Source organism: Paramisgurnus dabryanus, chromosome 8 (genome assembly GCF_030506205.2).
Source record: "Paramisgurnus dabryanus chromosome 8, PD_genome_1.1, whole genome shotgun sequence".
In the NCBI taxonomy this organism is placed as follows: Eukaryota; Metazoa; Chordata; class Actinopteri; order Cypriniformes; family Cobitidae; genus Paramisgurnus; species Paramisgurnus dabryanus.
Genome location: NC_133344.1, coordinates 42,743,814 through 42,765,674, shown reverse-complemented (window position 1 = coordinate 42,765,674; position 21,861 = coordinate 42,743,814). Strand labels below are relative to the sequence as shown.

General features: G+C 37.1%; 1 protein-coding gene across 2 annotated transcripts in view; it reads right to left on the bottom strand.

Annotated features, from left to right (window-relative positions):
• atm (ATM serine/threonine kinase) overlaps positions 1–21,861 on the bottom strand; it is a 60,263-nt gene that overhangs the window by 17,872 nt on the left and 20,530 nt on the right. For both annotated transcript variants that reach the window (XM_065281874.2, XM_073815633.1), the window contains exons 19-43: positions 20,208–20,290; positions 19,938–20,102; positions 18,919–18,994; positions 14,687–14,817; positions 11,948–12,062; positions 11,640–11,810; positions 11,372–11,547; positions 10,209–10,452; positions 9,694–9,812; positions 9,078–9,204; positions 8,794–8,993; positions 8,043–8,217; positions 7,597–7,761; positions 7,192–7,339; positions 6,742–6,837; positions 6,493–6,664; positions 5,777–5,918; positions 5,242–5,418; positions 4,935–5,112; positions 3,031–3,139; positions 2,759–2,917; positions 2,192–2,300; positions 739–827; positions 347–449; positions 120–268 (exon numbers count right to left, since the gene is read on the bottom strand). In XM_065281874.2, coding sequence (XP_065137946.1) covers positions 120–268; positions 347–449; positions 739–827; positions 2,192–2,300; positions 2,759–2,917; positions 3,031–3,139; positions 4,935–5,112; positions 5,242–5,418; positions 5,777–5,918; positions 6,493–6,664; positions 6,742–6,837; positions 7,192–7,339; positions 7,597–7,761; positions 8,043–8,217; positions 8,794–8,993; positions 9,078–9,204; positions 9,694–9,812; positions 10,209–10,452; positions 11,372–11,547; positions 11,640–11,810; positions 11,948–12,062; positions 14,687–14,817; positions 18,919–18,994; positions 19,938–20,102; positions 20,208–20,290 — 3,578 coding nt within the window. The remainder of the gene's footprint in view (positions 1–119; positions 269–346; positions 450–738; positions 828–2,191; positions 2,301–2,758; positions 2,918–3,030; positions 3,140–4,934; positions 5,113–5,241; positions 5,419–5,776; positions 5,919–6,492; positions 6,665–6,741; positions 6,838–7,191; positions 7,340–7,596; positions 7,762–8,042; positions 8,218–8,793; positions 8,994–9,077; positions 9,205–9,693; positions 9,813–10,208; positions 10,453–11,371; positions 11,548–11,639; positions 11,811–11,947; positions 12,063–14,686; positions 14,818–18,918; positions 18,995–19,937; positions 20,103–20,207; positions 20,291–21,861) is intronic.

The window sequence follows — 21,861 nt, the reverse complement described above, 5'->3', positions numbered from 1 at the left end:
AAGCTGTGCATGAAACAAAGAATCGCAGCCTTGCGATTCAGAATCGATTTGCATCTGTATTGGGGACCGCGATTGAATCGTTACAGCCCTACTGTATAGATGGAGACAAACCCACGCACCTTTCAGGCAGATCGCAGTCCCACTGTGTATTTCTCCAGGCGGCCTGAAAGCGTAGCTCTCGAAGTTCAGGACTCCACTCCACACCTTCCTTCTCCAGCCCATGGAGATATGTGCTCAAAATACTACACAAACCAAAGTTCTGCAGACCCTGAGAAAACATCGCCTCATTAATGATGACAGATTCATCAATAAGCATTCAGGATATCATAGATTATACTGTATGTACCTCCACTATGCCGATCTGTCGTGTGACCTCTGGAAGGTTGGAGTGAAGGTCATATGAAGCCAAAGCCTTTTCCCACATGGCCTCATGCTCATAAGTTCGAATCCTGGAGACACAAAATATAGTTTATTTAGTGGTTTATTTAGGTTTAATCCTAAATAACATTCCTATCAACCAGTCATATTCTAGGTTTATGGTAGGGGTGTACGACATTTCTGTCAAACAAATAAACAGCTCAGATGCAAAACCCTGTCTGACATGTGTCCTGTATTTTTTATCAGACTCTTAATGAATTCGGCCAACAAAGCCTGTATTTCTGAATGGCCTGAGGCTGGGTATATATATTTACTGTAAATTGAATTCATATTACAATGACCTCTAATGAAAAGTCTCACCTAGTAAGAGGACTGATTAACTTGCCCTCTCCACAACCATACAGACTGTCAGGTTCTCCAATACACCTGTACACTTCAATCAGAAGATCCTGAGACAAATCAAAAGAGATGGCATAAATTTAATGAATGTTAATTTATTAATTCAATTTAACTCTTTCCCTGCCAGCATTGTTTATGATTTTCACAAATGTTTAATGCCTTCCAGAAAATGTTCTTCTTTAAATATACTGTATAAACATGCAATATATCAAACGAAAGAACAGACCCTCTTGCTTTGAAAAAAATTTCATCTTATCTTCATTTATTCTTTTTTTATCAACTCTCAAATGGGTAGGTTTCTTCAAAGTAAAAAAAATAAAAAACTTTGAACACAAAGCTAAGGTAATATGTATAATAAGTAATGATTTTCTGTAAAGGACTTTTGTTAGAGATCCGATTTAGAACAATGATCAAAACTTCCTGCTTTTGGATGTGTATGTGCTATAGTGTTTTATAAGGTTGGTAAAGCAGATTGCGGATTACCTAAAGCAGATAACTCGTCAATGGCAGGGAAAGAGTTAAAGAAAAGGTACAATTATAAAACAGCACATTTTAACAACACAAATAATAAAATAATAAAATTATTACAAAATCATAATATGCCATTTAAAACTCAAATCTAGACATGTAAACAGTAACAAAATATTATTGTGCATCAAAAATAATGAATACCGTACTGTATTTTTCGGTCTATAAGCCGCGTTTTTTTTCATAACTTGGTTGGTGCTGCGTCTTATAGTCATGTGCGCATTGTAAGTCAGTATGAATTAATTATGACATTTAGAGACAACATTACCGTCTACAGCCGCGAGAGTCCACCATATGCTGCTTCTTTATTTTTGTAATTCAATGGATTCTGTAATGTAGAATGACGAGTATGCGAACTTCACGCTAGTTGCCTTATTCAGTTAATTTAGCCTATTCAACCTTCCAGGTAAGTTCTGTATGCTATGGTTTATCGTTTAAATAACTGATAATATTACTTTAACGTACAGACATCTATTCAGCCTGCTGTTTTGTCTGCTATTGGTTACTTGAACTTGCCTTTCCAGATTAAATTTCTGTTCTTCGGCTTGGATTTTGTGAAATAATTTTCTAAATAAACGCGACGTATAGTCTACTGTGACTTATATATGTTATTTCATCTTTATGACTCATTTTTGAATGATGCGCTTATAGTCCGGAAAATACGGTATGTCTCAGTGATGATCCCACAGTGCTTTTCAGGAACTATAGACCAATCAATTATAATCACAATTATTATTATTACAACTAATCTCATAAGATTTGCAATTAGAGTCATTCATGTAATGAATAAAGTAGGCTTATTGTCCAGAATACATTACGGATGAGTGACAGCTCCAATACTGAAACAATAGCTAATATCTACACATTATTATACTGCATCACTCACCTGTAGACTGATGCCAGAGTCTTCTAAACTCTTTATATTCACAGCACCAATGGACAAAGTCTGACTGCCCTCTTCAAATGTGATTCTCCTCGATGCTCGAGACTGAGACCTGATACAATAATACATGAGCAGAGTTTACACTAGACACATATAGATCAGAGCAAGCACCCTCGTTTTACATTTTCTGCTAATATGACTGCAAAAGAGCACTCATGCTTAAATATGTTATTGACAGGACACCTGCATTGGTGGTTTCCTAGCAATATAAAAAACACAGCACAAGGCATTTTTCTGAAGTCACTTAAATAAAGGTAGTGTGGTACGCTGTTTTTAAACTTCGATTATAGAAAAAAGTATCAAATATTTTATTTAAGTAGTTTTTTTCCACTCACAATGTCATTCACATCAATGGATGTTGGTAGGGTAATGCATATCACTTGTATGGAAGGAATAATTGATGACATTGAATTTGAATTTGCCATTGGGCCCATTTTCAATTTGCGCAATTTGAGGGATAAAGAGTGTGTACTGTATATAATCATACAAGCAAAACCTTTTTGGCAATACCTTCGGCTCTGCTCCATGTCAGATCTGATCTTATCTACGTAGATTTCAGAGTACAGGAGAGCAGTAAAATGAGCAGAACACAACTGGGCGACTCCAGCCACCTCCAGATAATTCAGATCCAGCCAGAAGTTTGAATCACACACTGTCCCATATTCATTACTGTCAAAACACAGTCTACATTCAATATTCCAATTACTGCATCTAGAGCATTGAAATAATTATAAAACTGTTAAGCTATATCCACAGAGACTATAATGGTGAAAAAATCCAACCTTTTTTGCGTGACAGGTCGACCCTGCTGTCTCAGGTAGTCTATGACTGCCAGCATGCTACGAAGAGAGGGCTTATCTACTGCAACCTGGTTTCCAATATCTGTGTTCCCTGTTAAAAACATTAAACATAATATCTGTTAAAAAACAAAGAATCTCATATTGACATAAAGCACCTGAGCTTGTGACCAAAAAAATGAGTTTAGTTACACTGTAAACTGGAATGAATACCAAAAAGTCCATTGGTCTCACTACAGTAGGAGTCCAATCCCGATACTTCATATTTAGTACTTGCCGATGCGGATACCCAAGGTTGCCAAATCCGCAGAATTGGGCTACTTTAACATTGTTGGTGGGCCGTATCTCATGTCCGCGGGTTGAAGCTACTCCATTAATGTGTTATTTAGCCCCGGAAATATGTATTTTAGCAGATGAGCCCTGCTGGGACTAGTCTGGATAAAAAAGTGTTGTGCTAGGCTTAACCTACGTCTATGAAACCGGGCCAATGACTGTTATTTAGATAACGTTATAATCGCTAAAATAGTGGACTCATGAAAAATATTGGCTTGGGCTACTGTTACTGTTCCAATAAAGCAAGTTGATGTTTATCTCCCAGAATAGCATATTTATTTAACACTGAATGCATTTTCAGAGTGTTAATTTGGCACAAATTTTGTCCGTAAAGCAAACATGAAGCAAGGAGTAAGTCAGGAGGTAGCAGGGAAGGAGCGAAGATAGGGAAACTATAAACCCGGTGTGGAGCTGGAGCGAAGTAATTATAGAATGATTTGATCCCGGAGCGGAAATTTCTGCTGCTCCAATCCAATCACACACTCTGTATTCAGATAACTACTAATATTTAAAATACTGTTGCAAATATCATTACAAACAGAAAACATATTTTTGGGGAATGCTAGCATTAAATAAATGGACTTATAAAACATGAATCTTTGATAAAGGTCTTCCAGCTCAGCAACATGGCTCAGTAACCGGCAGCCCGCCTAAGCTGGGAAACCCTAGCGCCTTAAGCAGGTCGTCCAAAAAAAATTAGCTGAACAAAAGGCCGTGAAGTGCATCTCAGAGAATAGCACAGACGCGGACACACGGACGAAATGAGAAAGACGTGGTCTGTAATGTCTGGAGGATGGCCAGTTGATAAAACGCGTGTCCGTGAGCACTGTAAGTGAACTTATATTTTGGGGTTATTTAAGCCTGTTATTGTATTCGTCTATAGTTCTTGCAAATTTAAAGTAAGTTAGCCGGTGATTTTGTTGTTTGAGCAAACTGCTAGCTAGGTTTCACGTGCCTGTTGATTAGATATAATTGTTGAGCGCTCTTGCTCACTTTATTTATGTGCATTATTTACATGCTACAGTTGTTACAATCCTTTAAGATAATGTAATTAATAGTGGGAAATAATCCGCTTTTACAATTTTTGCGCCATCTATCATCGTTCGCCTGACTTTCTACAACATCTGCTTTAGTTTGTGTTTATTAACCCTTTAGTTTCACTTCATCACGCAGCTATTCCCGTTAGAGGTAAAAATATTTAATTTATTAATAATCTAGTATGTGTTCATTTTCTGTCATAGTTTCTTCAAAATGAAGTTTTATTTGAGTGTTTTAAATAAAAATATTTTAATTTTCATCATGCCCCTTTGATTGTCACACCCACCTGCCCAACCCTACCACCTTAACTAACACTTTTTTTGCGGGAAACCCTGAACCGGTGTGTAAATTTTTAACAAAAAATAAGTTGTCGAACAGCATTTAAACACCATATGCAGAATCTTGTTTTCCCTGTTAATAACCATGGGATCAGATAATATACTTGCCATTAAAATAAAATATTTTTTTACAATGGTAACAAATTCACTTTTAGTGCCACTCTTAACACATTTAATTACCTGAATCTGAGAGCATGGGAGTGGTGGGGCGGCTGGTGGGTGTAGAGGGTTTGCAGAACTGACTAAAGAAACTCTGGATATTTGTGGATAAGAGTTGCCTCCAGGAACCATCCGCATCTCTCATAAGAATATCATGAACAAACAGTGGCAACATCCTCTGGCAAAAATCTGTTTTCACCTGTTAAAGTGAAAGTGACATGTTTGCTTGAAATGTGACCTCTGCATTTAATCCATCCCTTTGATTAAAAATGAAACATCAAACAACACAACTGTGTGTGAATGCAGGGCTCCAGTTTATTAGATGTACCTCACATAAAGGTCTGGTGAGAAGCAGAGCTTCATTTTGAACCCCTCCACTGTCTAACAGAGCCATGCAAAGACTCTTCAACCAGTTCCTGTGTCCACCAGGTTGTACAGACCACAGGTCAGGATTGTTTAGTCTGTCTCTGGACTCTGAAGTCACCTCCACAGTCACAGTGGGCTCCTGTATAAAAGAACAGAGGACTCATTTCATTACAATAGAGATCAGAATAGATGTTAACTTCTTACATATACTTTAAAATTGATCTCAGGGTAAAATCTTAAGAACCTTCTTGATAAAATACCACTAAGATTTTGCAAGTTCTAGTTAAAGGAGAACCAAGCTGCAGATAATGAAATATAAAAATTTTATTTCATTTAGATGCTTCTAGTCACAACATAATTTCTCTAGTTACATTTGTGTTATGCCACATGAGTTTACATTCATTCTATACTTACACAATTACATGGAAAAGATACAGAGAATAAGAAATAAATTAAGAATGAGTAAGTAAACGTTTGAAAGAAGTGTAAAGACTTGCCCGTCTCTTGGCAGAGCGGAAAGGGTTAAGGTATGCCAGCATTGGGTCCCTTTTACTTTTATACAGTTCCCCGAATTCAATACCATATTCAGTGGCCAGGACGTTCTTCAGACACACACCAGCAGCCTGACGTACGGCGATACTGAAATAAACAAGGGAGAGATGTTATACATATTATTAAACAGTGCTCTGGAATGCTTGATTCTGATTGGTCAGTGCCTGAAACTGATAACAGAGCCTCATCCAGGTACTACAAGTCATATTGACAGTTGCAGTTTAGCACTTACAAATAAATTCAATACAAATTTGCGTTATTAATAATGTAGATTATATTTTTTATCATTAAACCAAATTTGTCATTTTTGAACTTTGCATCTTTTTTCTTTGTGCAATGTTTCCATTTGTTATAAATGAGCCGATAAATAATAAATCAACATTTACTCACATGGCAAGTAGCCATGTAATAAGCCAGAAATCTCTAAGATTTATTCTGCAATAACAACCGTGTACATTATCGCTTACATACAGAATATTCAATTGCTAAGGAGTTCATACAAGTAGCGCTTATATGCAAAAAGATCCTTGCTGTTGAGAAGTTTCAAAGTCAAGAAAAATAAGGTCCGCAACCCATTTTACTAATGTAATCGAAAATATTTACTAATACAGAAAATTCAGTGACAACAATGCTAAATTAAATGCAAAGATTTTTGTTGTACCTGTGATGTGTGAGTGCATTGTCCATGCAGTTCAAAATAATAAAGATCCACTGGAGAGGAACTTCAGGAAACAAATCGGCTGCTTTAGCATACAGCTGATCCTTCCCATGATGCAATGCAATGGTTGACAAGTCAGCAGGTCCAAGTTCTCCTAAGCACCTCCCAACAGCCTCTGAACATACAACATGTATAGTGTCTTAATAAAAACAAAATTATTTTGGTTGAACATTTACCAGTAAAGTAAATTACCCAAAATGTCTTTTCCTCCAGGGTGGTTGGTGGCAATTTTGCAGAGCTGAAGAAGGTTCAGAACCAGCTTAAGCAGAACAGAGCTTGTAGGATCAGCTACACAAACACACACATCAGATGTCAACATATTTTATATAAACTTCATGTCACAAAGTAGACACCAGGGTCATAATACACAGCTAGTACAGTATTGTGCCTGAGAACAATCTAAATAAAGTTAGCAAGGTTTTCAGAGGCTTTTGGGTAGTTAAATAAATAACAGAAACTTAAACAGAAACTTTTTTGCAACATAAAGATTAAGAAATTGATATGCCTTTTTGACGTAGTGTACCAATACACCAGTATTATAAAATGTTGTATTTTATAATAGCTCATCACACTTTAACATATCTATTTATGTGTGGTGTTGTGAGTGAACTTCTAAGTATGTACGTATAAAAAGTTGCTCACAAATGTGATTTTGACTGTGGCACTCTTTCAGTAGCTGGCCGATCTGCTGTTTATGGCTGTGAAGAAGTCTCTTCAAATCTTTCAATCCCTCCAGACGTGTCAATGGCAACGAATCACACGAAGTAACCGACAGAAAATGCTCAATTTCCTGAAATGACAACAAAATTCAGGAAAATGCAGTTGGCTTTTCTACTTAATTCTTTTAATTACTGAATAAAGATTTTTTTAAAGGATTTTTAGAGGTGGGAGATTGCTGGGGTGAATGATCATTTTAACTCAGTAACAATACTAGCATTTTATAGATTACAGTATAAACACTGAGATCTGAATGTGTTCCCTTGAGGAACGACAATTTTCATACACTAGGTTTTCAGCCCTCGAGGATTACTTCCTGCAGATACTGACCTGTCTGAGGGTGAATGCTCCTGAGTTGTATTTGAGGGCATGTTGGGCGGCTCTGAGCTCTCTGAAGGCGGGCCGGTCGGGAAAAGGCTCCAGCAGGGGTATGGACTTCCTCAGCATCCTGTTCTCTGGGTTCTCCATCACCAGGAACCGCAGCAGGCGAAGGACCTAAAAGCCACGTGTACGGAACAACAGCACTGATGTTTCATACCAACACAAACTACATTTGTGCAATGTATGGTATGCTTACAATACATCAACATTATTTTCTTAGTGACACAACAATTTCACTCATTTTAATGAGCTTTTAATGTGGACTTATTTTTCATAGGAAGTAAAAACAGAATAAATTACTACAGTAATGTCAGGTTTCATCCTATCAAAGTGTTTTCACTCGAGAATATAAATGGACAAGGTTTACAGGCAGTAAGAATAACATAAACTCGTACCTGTTGAGATATGGCAGATTGTTCAGTGACCTGTGCTGTGAGAGTACCCACAATGACCTGCAGATGGCTCTCCAGCGCATCATCACAGTATTCAACAGCTGTCTGACAGACCAATGAAAGCAGGTCACAGCACAGGGACAGACTACGGGTGGACACCTCTTCCTGATGAAATGATCTACGAAGGAATAAAAGACACATCTGTCATGAATCAGCTTTAGTCATTTTAATCTGAGTGTTTGCCACCATACATTTTTAATGTCCAGGCTACATCAGCCTGGATGCTTTAAAGGGACACTCCACCTTTTTGAAAAATACAAATTATTATAATACCGTTATAATACCGAAAATACAGTTTTGGAATCCATTCAGCCGACCTCTGGGTCTGGTGCTTCCACTTTTAGCATAGCTTAGCATAATCCATTGAATTTGATTAGACCATTAGCATTGCGCTCAAAAATAACCAAAGAGTTTCAATATTTTTCATATTTAAAACTTAACTCTTTTGTAGTTATATTGTGTACTAAGACCGACAGAAAATTAAAAGTTGTGATTTTTTTAGGCAGATATGGCTAGGTATCGTAATAATCAAGGACTTTGCTGCTATAACATGGCTGCAGGAGGCGCAATGGTATTACGCAGCACCTAAAAGTAGTCCCCTTGGTCACTTTCAATAGCAGGGGACTATTTTCGGGTAACAATTCAATTATTATACAGTCTTAAAAGTTGTAAACATTTGTTCATGTTAGCAAACCTGCTGTTAATATTGTGAATCAGTGTATAGATGATATCACGAAGCACAAATGCCCAGGCTCCACCAAGCCCGTCCTTCACCTCCCTCAGCATCATGCTGACAAACAGATGGTACATCATAAGGATTCGATGTCTCTCGTAAGCGTTGGTTGTATCTGCTGCTTTCTGGCATATCGCTATAAGAATCTTCTGAATGGACATCTAACACATTTACAAAACAAACACAGGTAGAAATTAAAATATGTCAGGTGAGGATGAACATGAGCATTTGATTTAAAGACTCACTGGTGTTTTGGACAGGATGGTGACCAGAGATTTATGGCTAGCACTGTGACACTTGCTCAGGTAATCCAGTGTGGCTCTGATCACATACGAGCTGAAGAACGGGGGGTTTGGCGCAGGATCCAGCTCTCTAATTTGGAAAAAAGTACATTCGTGACTCTGTTGTTATTAACTGTTCTCTACATAAAATCATCGTAAAGACAATTCTGTAAAAATGTTACCTTGATATCTTAAATTATGACTTAATAAGGTCATGTCAAAAATTGAAAATGTAAAATCAATTATTTAAATCAAAATTGATGCTCCTATAATGTCATGTTATGAGACTTGAGCTTGAATTTCACAGGCAGCATTACATTTGTTAAAGTCTCATATCGAATGAATATATTTTAATATGATGATCAAAATGCAAAACTTAAAAATACTTAATCTGATAACATACTTATACAAACAAAATTCTTGTGGTGCGTAATAAACGTAATAATAAACTTTAAACTTTACATCAACTGCAGATTTATTTTAGTAAACAAAATAAAGGAACTTTGGGTATCTCTATTTTCAACTATGTCTTCTGTGATTATGTTTTATTCATCTTAAAAGGTACAATAAGATTGAATACCCAGTAAATTTGTGTAAATCTTCATTATTTCCCGTTGACTCTCCTGCTGTCTCATGCAGCGTCATTAACAGCTCCACCACGATGTCAGCCAGGTTATTACAAATCAGACTGTCAATTTGCTAAAAAAAATAAAGAAAATAAGAAAACGTCATAAAGAATTTTGTGCGCATATAAAGTCCTACTTCTTTTTCATCTTTGTACCATTAGTGGCAACAAACAGAACAGCATAAGAAATTATTTTTAGAAAAGCATTAGAAAAACTTTGCTAAGATGGTGGTGATGGTGCAGTGAATAAGACACATGCTTTTGGTGTGAGAGACCCGGGTTCGAATCCACTGTGATACACCATTGTGTCCTTGAGCAAGACACTTAACCCCTAGTTGCTCCAGAGGCGTGTGACCTCTGACATATACAGTATAGCAATTGCAAGTCGCTTTGGATAAAAGCGTCAGCTAAATGAAAAAGTAAGTAAGATATTAAGTATATCTCAATTTCACTCCAAATTGAACCCTCACCTGTTTTCCAAGGCAGTTGCTATCTTTCAGTAAATCGTACACCCTGTGTGCTTTCTCTCTCTGCTGGGCCACCTGAGCTTCTTGACCAGCGAGGGCAAAGTGGGGCAGTATGTTCACCATGATCCTGGGGAAGCAGTTAGCCAGCAGTTGCTTCCAATCCTGGCCAAGATGATCACCAATAGATCTCACCTCCTCAAAGTCATTCAAGAAGACCAGGTGTGGGATCAGCACATGGTAGGATGACCTAAAATCAAGAAGCAAACCACTGACAGATGAGATTTCTTCATTCATATCAAAACAAAGATATTCACAACAATGGTTCCTTCCAGACAGCTTTATATCCTGAAAATACAGAATAGAAGTTTAGAGATAAACTTTTACATTATCTGACAAAAACTGTTTGTTACGTGTCCTGTAGCTTAGGGTTTTCTACACCTTAATATCGCTACATTAGTTGACCCATTGGAGTAACTTGGATTACTTCAATGATGGATGTACAGTATTTGCTTTTTGGAAATTTGTAATTTGTGGTCTAGTTGAGTAAATTATAAATTTTTATATTTTAAGGTTAGCCATTTATAGAGTAATTGACAATTAAATGTCAAAGTTCATTCTGTATAAAAATGATGTAGAATTATTTAAAGTTACAAACCCAAAACCCCAAAAATCCAAATGTTGATGACAAACAATAGACTAATAAACATCTCTTTGCTGCTCAAATACATTTAACATTAACCGTTATATTTATTTGTTTATATTTAAACAATCAGTTCTTTATTTACTCTTGCATTACAAACACGTAGAAACCATGTTTATGACTGAGACCCTCCAAAATGTATGTGGCACTCCACCATAGAGGTGGGGTGGAGTTTTGTTGTTTTATAGACAGTTTCAGGAACTAGTTTCAAGGAGCTTTGAGGTTTCCTCGCAAGCTCTTTTCAATATTTTTCATTTGTTAAATGTTTGCAAAAACCAAAGGCAGACCCAAAGGGAATCAATATCAATGATTTATGCAAAAAAAAAAAATGGAGATTCAAGGTTACAGGTGGACAGTGACAAATATAATGTATTCATTAGTTTGATTTGATCTTGGGTAACATTTGAGAAATTTTCATGAGATTCACTCAGAAGTAATTTAGAGGGGTAAATGCCAAATACTGTACCTGTAAAACTCTCCAAGATCTCTGTAGCCCATCAGTGCGTAGGGAAAGGTCTGTAGCGTATATCGCGAGTCGGCTTGTTTCTGGTTCAGCCACTCAGCTACCAGGTAATGCTGGTGTGAATTAATTAAACTTTCAGAGTCCCTGTACCCGAGTGCCTGAGACACACATCTCAGTACCTGCAAACCAGAAAAACATTCCAATTTCACCTAAATCTAAACAACAACATACGAACAGTGTTTTGGCTTTATATTTCTGTCCATCGCTTTACCTTTTTGATAAGCTGTTCCTCAATTCCGTTCTCTTTGTGGGATTGAAAAAGAGCAAATAGGGCTTGCTTTTCACACACAGGGCTGCAGGACATCACCAATGAGATGCTTTTTAATAAGGTTGCTCGACAATTAAAGATCTCATCAGACTCGTCTTCAGGAGAACAGTTTCTCTGTGGTGTGATGATAGTAAAACAAAACAGACAGTTTCTTAAAAAAATGTGTTTGTCCATGCAAAACTTCTGCTTGTCTTCAATGTCTTAAAGTTAACTAGCAGGTATATTTAAATTAACGTGAATTAAGTGTTTACCTGTCCTCTCATTCTCTCCTGAGCCTTAAGGTAAATGTTCTCAAAGGCTGTCTGCTGATGCTTCAGAGGAAGCATTATCTTCCCTTCACCATCCTCTCTTTTTATGAGGAACAATCTAGAATTTCAAGTGACAGATAATCAAGTCCAATTAATTGAACTAGGATATATAATCATTTTTGAAGATTAAGACTCTACAGTGGAGCACAGTGTTAATTTAAAGGTGCCATATCAATGTAAACATATTGTAAGCAGTGGCTCATGACTGCTCAACCGAGGGGCACAAATTCAAAATAAGTATTCGGACTATCATATATGTGGTTCCTTTTTTCAAAATATGTGTTCTGCGCCTTGAGAGATCCTGTGTGCATCACGTGTTTAAATAAGTTTCTGCTGCACACGCGTAAAAACCATTAATGATAAAAGAGTTCACAAAATACACACAAAGTATTCACAAAATACATGCAAGGTCACCGGCCGACACTAATCGTGAGCCTCAAACGCGTTTGTTTTCTCCTCCTTATGTAAACCTTGTGCATGCAAAAGACTGCCGGAAAACAGACCTCAACATAACACCGACCGTGCATACAGTCAAGGTGTACGAACCCAGCATTTAGTTACACATTAAATTAATTAAGTTGTTAAAATGCTAAAAACAAATTTTTGACTGCTGAGTTAGCGCTACATGCTAATTAATGCTATATGCTAATGTTTAGGGTGAAATTCTACTATTGACATTACAGTTCACTGATTCTTGAAACTTTGGCAAAAACATGTCCCACTAAGAAAAGTGCTAATTCTGTTGGAAATAAATAACATTTTCATGAAGAAAAAAAATCAATGTTATAATCAGGGGGTCCTTTGCACATATGTAAGGTTCTTTAATAGGTTTATTTTTATTTTTTATTAATTTAATGATTATATGCTGGCCCATTGCCTACAAAATCAGCTGTTCTCGGTTAAGAGATAATAATTTCAACTTGATTAAAAAAGCCAAAAGTAATAATTGAATTAAATAATATATTTACCACATGAAAGGGTACATTGTAATATGTATTAAAAACTACAAACAGTGAGTTTTGAACAATATTTGTTATACAATACATTATTTTTGATTGCTCAAAATGTGTCCCACATATTCGTCACCACCGTCAGATATTTATAAAAAGCAATAAAATCAGACAACTACAGGGTCAACTGCATTCCTGAGGACCCCATTTTCAAACCTTCAGCTCTACTGCATGCTTCAAGATCACTCAAGCTCCTGTATGTTTGTTCTTTTCTCTTAAACTTGTTCACATTTTTGGACACTGCTACTGTGACAACCATAACATGTCAACACCGTCATCTTTGTATAAAAAATATTAGATTAGATTATGAAATAAATGTATCATTTTTAAGAAGAGGTCTGAAGTAGCTAGCAACAGAGGGGAAACAAGATGGCTAATGTGAACAACTCATCTATTTTTTTTATCTATATTAGGTTTTTGTCACCACCGTCAGGTTTTCTGTCTTTTCTATAAGGTTTTATGTATTTTAGGAAGTTATGATTTGATATTTGTTCATCACAGTGCTCAGGATTGTTATTTTTCGGACAAAATATTTACATAAAGTTTAAGCAAGAAGCCATTGACTTGAGTGGTGTACATTTTTGAATAATGAGGGCAATGTCACCACCATCAGATAAGTGTCACCACCGTCAGACAGAGTTTTATTTGTTTTAAATGAATATGCTTACAATATGTTTCTTCAGTGCTGTTATTAAATTAATAGTCTCTATTAATACAAAAATATGTTTATTAAATAAAAAAAAAATTACTTTTTCTATTTAGGCTTAAAGTAAATGTTGTATGAGTAATAACTGGAAAAACGCCTATTTTATGAAAAAAATACGAACAGGGGAGGTTGCACCAGTAAATTGCTGAACAGCCAAGACCTTGGTCTATAATGATATACCTTCAGATTTTGAATTTAACTAACTTTTTTTTAAAATTTAAACCTGTTTTATCCAAGTTCCCAAGAATCACTGAGTTATGTTTTGCAGGTCTATACTGAAAAAAATAACTTAACACTCAGAAACGCCCATTACCAATCTCCAAACAATTAGTTTTTCCTCAAAATCTGTATTTTCGTATACAGGCTCAAACATATGAAGTCTGCTTACTAATGTGAGCTACTGACATGAGCCTCAGAGCAATTAAATCAGAGCTCAACATTATTATTCATGGTTCTTAAATAGGGCAAAAATATACCATTTCATTCAAATGACAAATCATAGGGTTGTAAATGTAAATGTCAAATCGTTTCTGGATCATTTTTGCACTCAATACAGTTACATACCTTCTATGTAAATATCAAAATTCAATGCATTCTTTGGCACCTTTAACTGACAAATAATTTCATCATAATTTTCCATCAAGGACATCACTGATAAAAACAAGATGATAACTTATATAAAATAAAAAAAATGATTTGGAGGGGGCGATCAGAAATAATCGTAATATTTTTATCCATTTGAAGCACGGCACACTGCTCTGCATGCTTTTAAATCACTCTTGTGGTACTTTGATATTATTTTTGTCATACAACGATTCGTTGAACTAACCTGTGTCTGTATTGCATGTTTAATTATGCTTTTAAAAGTTTTATTAAACAATGCAGATGACTTAAATATGGCTAAAACTAAATAAAAAATTACTTTCAGTATTACCACTGTAACATCAATGTGTCTGTTTAACCCACCTCTCCACAGACAGTGCTGCCAGCATGCAGACATGATGATGAGGATCTGCAAGATGAGATGAGAGAACCACAGACACAGGTAGCTCCTCCTCCCTGAGCGTTAGGACCGCCCACCTACAGCAAGGGTCCGCCTTATAAAGAAATAAAAACGTATATATAGAGACAGAGTGCAGTTATGCTAATTTGAAAACCACGCCCACCTGGGGGAAAACAATCCAACCGTCTCTATTGACTTTGTATTGCGAGAGGCCGCCTCCTTGTCATTTCTGGCTTATAACAAAAAAATAATAATGCCTGAAAGCTGCTGTGTGTACAAGGTGTACAGCTAACAAGCCAAAAAAACACAGAAATACGTTTTTATAAGCTATCGTAAACCCCAGCCTTTAAGGAGAAAAAATGGATCACCGACTAAGTTTCCCTCCAATGGACGTAGTTCTAATAGTAGTACTATGAAAAGTTGCCTGTATCCACTTTTGTCTTTAAACGCTCGTTTTTTGGGGTCGACAGCTTATAAAAACTTATTTCTGGGTTTTTTGGTTTGCTAGCTGTACATCCTGTCACATAGCAGCTTTCCGGCATTATTTTTTTTTGTTATAAGCCAGAAATGTCAAGGAGGCAGCCTCTCGCAATACAAAGTCAATGGTTGGATTGTTTTCCCCCCAGTGGGCATGGATTTCAGGTTATGACGCATTGCGCTCTGTCTCTATAGCATCAGGAAAATAAACACACAGGCTAACAATGATAAAACTGTGACATGTGATATAAATGTGACATAACATGCTTAAAAATAAAGATGCGGTCACACTATGAACATGCAAACATTTTTCGGACGTTGCTGCGAATATGGGTGGGGAGTGCATTGGTCCATCTTTGCTTTTCAATAGCAAAATGTCATGCCATGACATACGGATTTTCTACTGGTCTCATCTCTTCATGTGATACAAATTCGCAGGTCAGAGTGCACCAGATCTGAACTTCGGTATGCAGCTAAATGAAAAATACAGTATCTTCTTGCTTGCAGTTTCACCGATGGGCAACTTTCCGATTTCTCTGATCAAGCCAATACGGATAGTGACTTAAACTGCAATTCACCGACTTGCCGCTAGATTGGCTCTAAAAGGGAGTAGATCCCCATAGACACCCATGTTAAAAATTAGAGTAGAAAATAATGTGTTTACAGTCTGGAACAAAAATTTAATTTTGACCTTCATGACAACTGTGATGGGGGTACATACATTTAAATTATATTAAGCCTTTATGTTCTGCATAATTAAAGGATTAGTCCATTTTCTTAAAAAGAATCCACATAATTTACTCACCACCATGTCATTCAAAATGTTGATGTCTTTCTTTGTTTAGTCAAGGAGAAATTATGTTTTTTGAGGAAAACATTCCAGGATTTTTCTAATTTTAATGGACTTTAACTCTTTCCCCGCCATTGACGAGATATCTCGTCAATTAAGAGAAAACGCTTCCCCGCCAATGACGAGATTTTCCGTCTTTCCGCAATACCGCTATTATCCACCAGGTGGCGCCCTTCCGCAACTTTTTAAAACCGGAAGTATTACCCTATGGCAAGCTGCTGCATGTCCGTGTCTGTTCTAAAGATCGCTCTGAATGGGATCTCTATGAAAAGTCCGTCACAAATATGGAATTATTTTTGCTTTTTGCTCAAAATATGGTGTTTTTGCAAAAACCTACCCATATTCAAAAGCTGATTGCAAAAGAACCACTAAAGGTAGGATGAAACGGGTTTTTTTGTTTGAAAGCAGAGGGTCTGTTCTTTCATTTGGTATATTGTTTGTTTATTTATTTAAAGAAGAACATTTTCTGGAAGGCCTTAAACTTTGGTGAAAATCATGAAAAACGCTGGCGCTGGCTGGCAACTTTTTTTAAAAACGCTGGCGGTGAAAGAGTTAATGGACCCCAACACTTAACAGTTTTAATCCACTGCCAAACAAGGCATAAGGGTCTTTATTAGCGAAAATGCACTTTTAAACCACAACTTCTCGTCTTCCTCCGGTCCTGTGTCGAGCCAGCACGACCTCACGTAATTGTGTCATCACCTCAAGAGGTCACGGATGAAGTATGCGAAACTACGCCCCAGTGTTTACAAGTGTGTAGAAAGAGGACCGTTCCGACGTTGTTGTCTGTGGATTGATACTAATTAATGTCTTTGTGTCAGTTGATTGTTTAATATCGTTGGAAAATGTATGTAACACGTGAACTTTCGACGTCATTACGCAATTATGTAAGGTCGAGCTGGCACGTCACACAGCCGGAGGAAGATGAGAAGTTGTGGTTTTAAAAGTGCATATTTTTTATTTTTCTTGCCAAAAATGACAATCATTTCACTGGATAAGACCCTTATGACTCGTTTGGGATCATTTAGAGTCCTTTGAAGTTGCATTTAAACTGTTAACTGTTTGTTGACTTTTTCCATGTTTAAGTGTTATAATCGGGTCCCCAGTGCTTCTACCATCCCAGAAACATGAAAAATAGCAACCCTGTAACTTTGTTTTAGTAAGTCTCTCTCTGCAAGCATGTGAATATATAGGTCATTCGGATTTCGCTCCCCCGCGTAGGTAGGGGATCTTATTATAATGATACCTCCCCTTCAACTGCACTATCCAACCATGAATGGCCTCACGAGTGCGATAGACAGAGAAAAAGAATGACTGACAGCGCGACGCGTTTGTATTCCCTCAAACACAAACAGGAGCCTATAATCTTATAAATTGTAGTTTTAATAATCTTTCTAAAGATTGAATTAACGTTCTAAATGATTAACATTATCTTAGTGCAAGAGAGAGAGAGTGAGAGAGAGAGCGAGTGAGCGAACGAACGAGAGAGAGAGAGAGAGAGAGAGCAACGTGACGGTTCACTTTCAAGTATGTTGTTTAATATGTTTCTCTGAAGTTTATATAAATGAACATGAGGATTAATGCACTGCACGAGACAGAGTGAGAGAACAACAAGTTTAATGTTTCTCTGAAGTTTCAAATGAATACGAGGAGTTACAAGATAGAGAGTGAGAAACTGACAGAAACGCGAATGTGTTCAATATGTGTACACAATAAACTTAAACATGTCATTTGATCAGTTTCTCTAAAGTTTAAGCATTAAACGTGTTGTTTTATTACAGATCATTTAAATGTGCTCGTGTGGTTTGGTCAACAAGTAAACTTCTGAGTGCTTGTGGAAGTGGATTTTATTGTAACATGCTGAAAATCATTGTGCCTGTTTAAAACACTGGCAGCCTGACACCTAAAAGTCTTTATTTTTTATTCCACAATGTTCCCCATCTGCTGATAAACATGTATTTAGTATGCATAAAACAGATGATTGACTTTTTAAACTTTAAATATATAATGCTTAACATCGCTTACTAATTTCTTTCGTGATAAAATCTCCCTCTCTTGTCTACAGCGCGAGCGCTTGAGACTCCGCCCACCTGAGCAGCTCGTTTGGATTTAAAGGGATACACACAAAAGCGGTGCATTTTTGCTCAGACCCATAAAGTGCCTATTTTAACATGCCACAATAAATTACCTATATGGTATTTTGAGCTAAAACTTCACATATGTACTCTGGGGACATCAAAGATTTATTTAATATATTAAAAACGTCTTGTGGAATGTCCCCTTTAAAATGAGAAAAATCCTGCAATGTTTTCCTCAAAAAACTGAACAAAGAAAGACATCAACATTTTGGATGATATGGTGGTGAGTAAATTATCTGGATTTTTTTTATAAAATGGACTTATCCTTTAAGGGCGTGGCCACTTTTGTGATGGCTGAACTGCCACTGCTGTCACTAGAGTTGAGCTAGGCAGGTATGGTTTTAGCAACCAGCCACCTCAGCTTCAGCCCCATCCCGCCTCTTTACCCATTTTCAGTTATCCACAAGTGATGCGCGGTGACGCGAGGTCATGATGGTGACGGCAGATACCGCCTTCTTTAGGCTTCAAAAAAGCTCTTCACAAACCTATAGGTGACGTCAAGGAAACAATGTCCAGATGTTTTTTTACAGTCTATGGTTTCCACTTGGTATAAATGGAAAGCAATAGAACAAAAAATGTAGTGGGACTGCCCTCTAAAAGTATTTTATTCCTAGTTTCGCTTAATCAAACTCCCAGTAATGTTTATTAAATTTTTTCATGCTACTACAAGCCTTTGATGTAACGGTAAAATGTTATTTTTTTATATGCGATTTTTGTATTTTGTTCTTACCTCCAGCAAAGCCAGTAAACACTTCCCCAGTGCAGCCCTCACAGATGAAGAGCATTTGCCAGATTTACCCAAGATACTGCAAAGAGAAAGTGCCAAATTATCCATAAAAGTTATTTTGAAATCTTTACAGGGATAGTTCGGCCAAAAATGATATTGAACACATGATTCCGGTGCTACCAGAAGCTAGTTATTTCCGTTTAAAGTTTCAGATATGGATATTTAGAAAAACACTGCGCGGATTACCCTCAGAAGACCTTTGTTTATCATCCTGTAGCCGTTTGGATTTTTTTGGGGGGAAGGATATATGCACATTTTTTGTACTTGAAGGAGGTGGACCCTGTAACTTTACTTTTTAGCAGCAGGAGGATATAAGACATTTTCTGAAGTAACTGCTAATGTGTATGTCTGAAATATTATGGACATAGGACAGCTTCAGGGTGAGTAAATCATGGGTTTAATATCATTTTTGGCCGAACTATCCTTTTAAGAAATGTTATTAAAATATATATATATATATTTATTTTATTACATTTTCATTGTACACTGACTACCATATGTTAATTATTGTCATTATTGTCATAATATACTAAAACAACATGGTACTGTAACTCTTTTGTTAGAGAAATAATTTGGTTAAAACCAAAAAGGGATCCACACGATCCCAGCTCTTTCCAAAATGTCTTTTAAAGCAAATTTACAGGATTAAGAAATTGATTTATATTTAAATGTATTGATCCCTCTGGAACTACAAGGGGTCTATTATGCCCTTTATCAAATTCTTGATATTGTTTTACTCAAATAGGCTGCAACAACAAGCCTTTCATTGTAATTCTGGAAAAATTTGAATATTCCCTTTGGAGTAGATATAGATTTTTTTATGCTCAAACAGCAACATTACACACAAAATACATACTGAAAAAGGATTACAAGACCCCCTTTAAAATTAAAACAAATAACATATACATCGAGGGTGAGTATACAATGAGAGGTCATCATGGAGAAGGTGTGCTGCTCCTTACCAGAAACCTGAAATGACCTTGAGCAGAGCTCCACGGACATGTGCCATCTCATTATCCGACTCGCTCTCAGACGCTGTGCGGCCCAGACAGCTGATGGCTGGTATTAAAGCATACAGTATGGCAGCACACACTTCCTGGTCTTGCCGATACAGGGAACAGACATCTCTGCAAAGAAATGAAAAACATTTCAAACTGTTGTGTTGAGTTGTATCGTTTATAAAACCAACAGTTATTTAGTAATTCAGTAAATATAGGGACAAGTTCCCTTACGGCAGAGGTCTGAGAAGAGCATCCCATTCTTCAGTGGCCAGAGATGTGACCTCTGCTGGAAGTTTCTTCAATAAGGAAAGATACTACAAACAGAGGAACAAAGATTTACAAATGACTAGAAAGACCGACAGCAGTGAAAGTGTAACAACAGATTCAAACCGCATACATGAATAGAGCCTAAGCCAGGGTTTCCCAAATCTTACCCTGGAGGGCCGGATCTCCGCAGAGTTTAGCTCCAACCCTAATCAAACACACCTGAGCAAGCTAATTAAGGTCTTCATGATCACTAGAAAATCACAGGTGGGTAAGTTTGATTAGGGTTGGACCCAAAATCTGTAGTGCTCCGGCTCTTCAGGGTAAGATTTGGGGAACCCTGGCCTAAGCTGCGTAAAATGCGCCTAAGTGTATAAAAGTAAAGCCGGTTCCTTGATTAGTAGTAATTTGCTATCACCTGCTTTCAGATGGAGCAGCATTTACTACACAGAGCCGTAGTTCCTTAACAAGCTGGGCCATATCGCATACATATTGCAGGCGAATAATTAATGTGAAATTGCCCTGACTGTCTGTGATCTATGGCTTTGTAGTAAATGCTGCTTTACTGAAGAGATGTGCATGACAATCACATGCAATTTTTTGTACAGCACTAGCCAGCACCACCCGCTCTTGTAGATTCATCCTCTACAACATTAGAAAAATTAGACCTTTCCTATCTAAGCATCTTACATAAGCAAGTCCAGGCTCTTGGGCTGTCCAGACTGGACTATTGCAATGCATTACTGGCTTGACTCCCTGCCTGCACAACTAACCCCCTACAGATGATCCAGAATGCAGCGGCAAGAGTGGTCTTCAAAGAGCGTAAGAGGGCGCAAAAACACAGGGCACAGCGATTAGGAACAATTTGTTCAGCGCAGAGCGTGAAAGTCTCAAAATGCACTTTTGATAACAAAAACTGCTGCGTCAACTTTTTAGGTGCTGCAGAAGATACAAGACGTGAGCACAATTATCAAACACGATCCTATATTTACCCTTGAAAGATCACTGTCTATCTTCAGCTCTGCTGTGTGGAACAAACAACACATTTGTTCCACACACCCCACACCCAAAATATTTTCTCATTGGATCCACGCGAATCTCGTAAATTATATATTTTGATCTCAAAGGGTGAAAACCGAAAGGTGAGGAGTTTGCATCTTTCTGTAGGATGATCGATCTGATGACAACTTCCTGTCAGAATGATGGTCATTGGGCAGAATGGATTGTGGAATGAAATGAAACATACCGTATTTTCTGGACTATAAGTCACACTTTTTTCATTGTTTGGCGGGTACTGGAACTTCTAGTCAAGTGCGACTTATACATCAAAATTATTTCATATGAACCAAGAGAAACCATTACGGTCTACAGCCGCGAAAGTCCGCTCCATGCTGCTCCTGTATTCATGTAATTCAATGGATTCAGTGATGCGGAATGACATCGGGACCTTTTTGAACTTTATTTGATTTGTCGTGTTAATTTAGCCTATTCAGTCTCCCAGGTATGTTCTGTATGCTATTGTGTATCGTGTAAATAACTGTTTATGTTACTTTAACATGTATGGACACAAATTCAGCTTGCCGTTCTGTGCTATTGTTTAGCTGAGTTCCAGATAAAATGC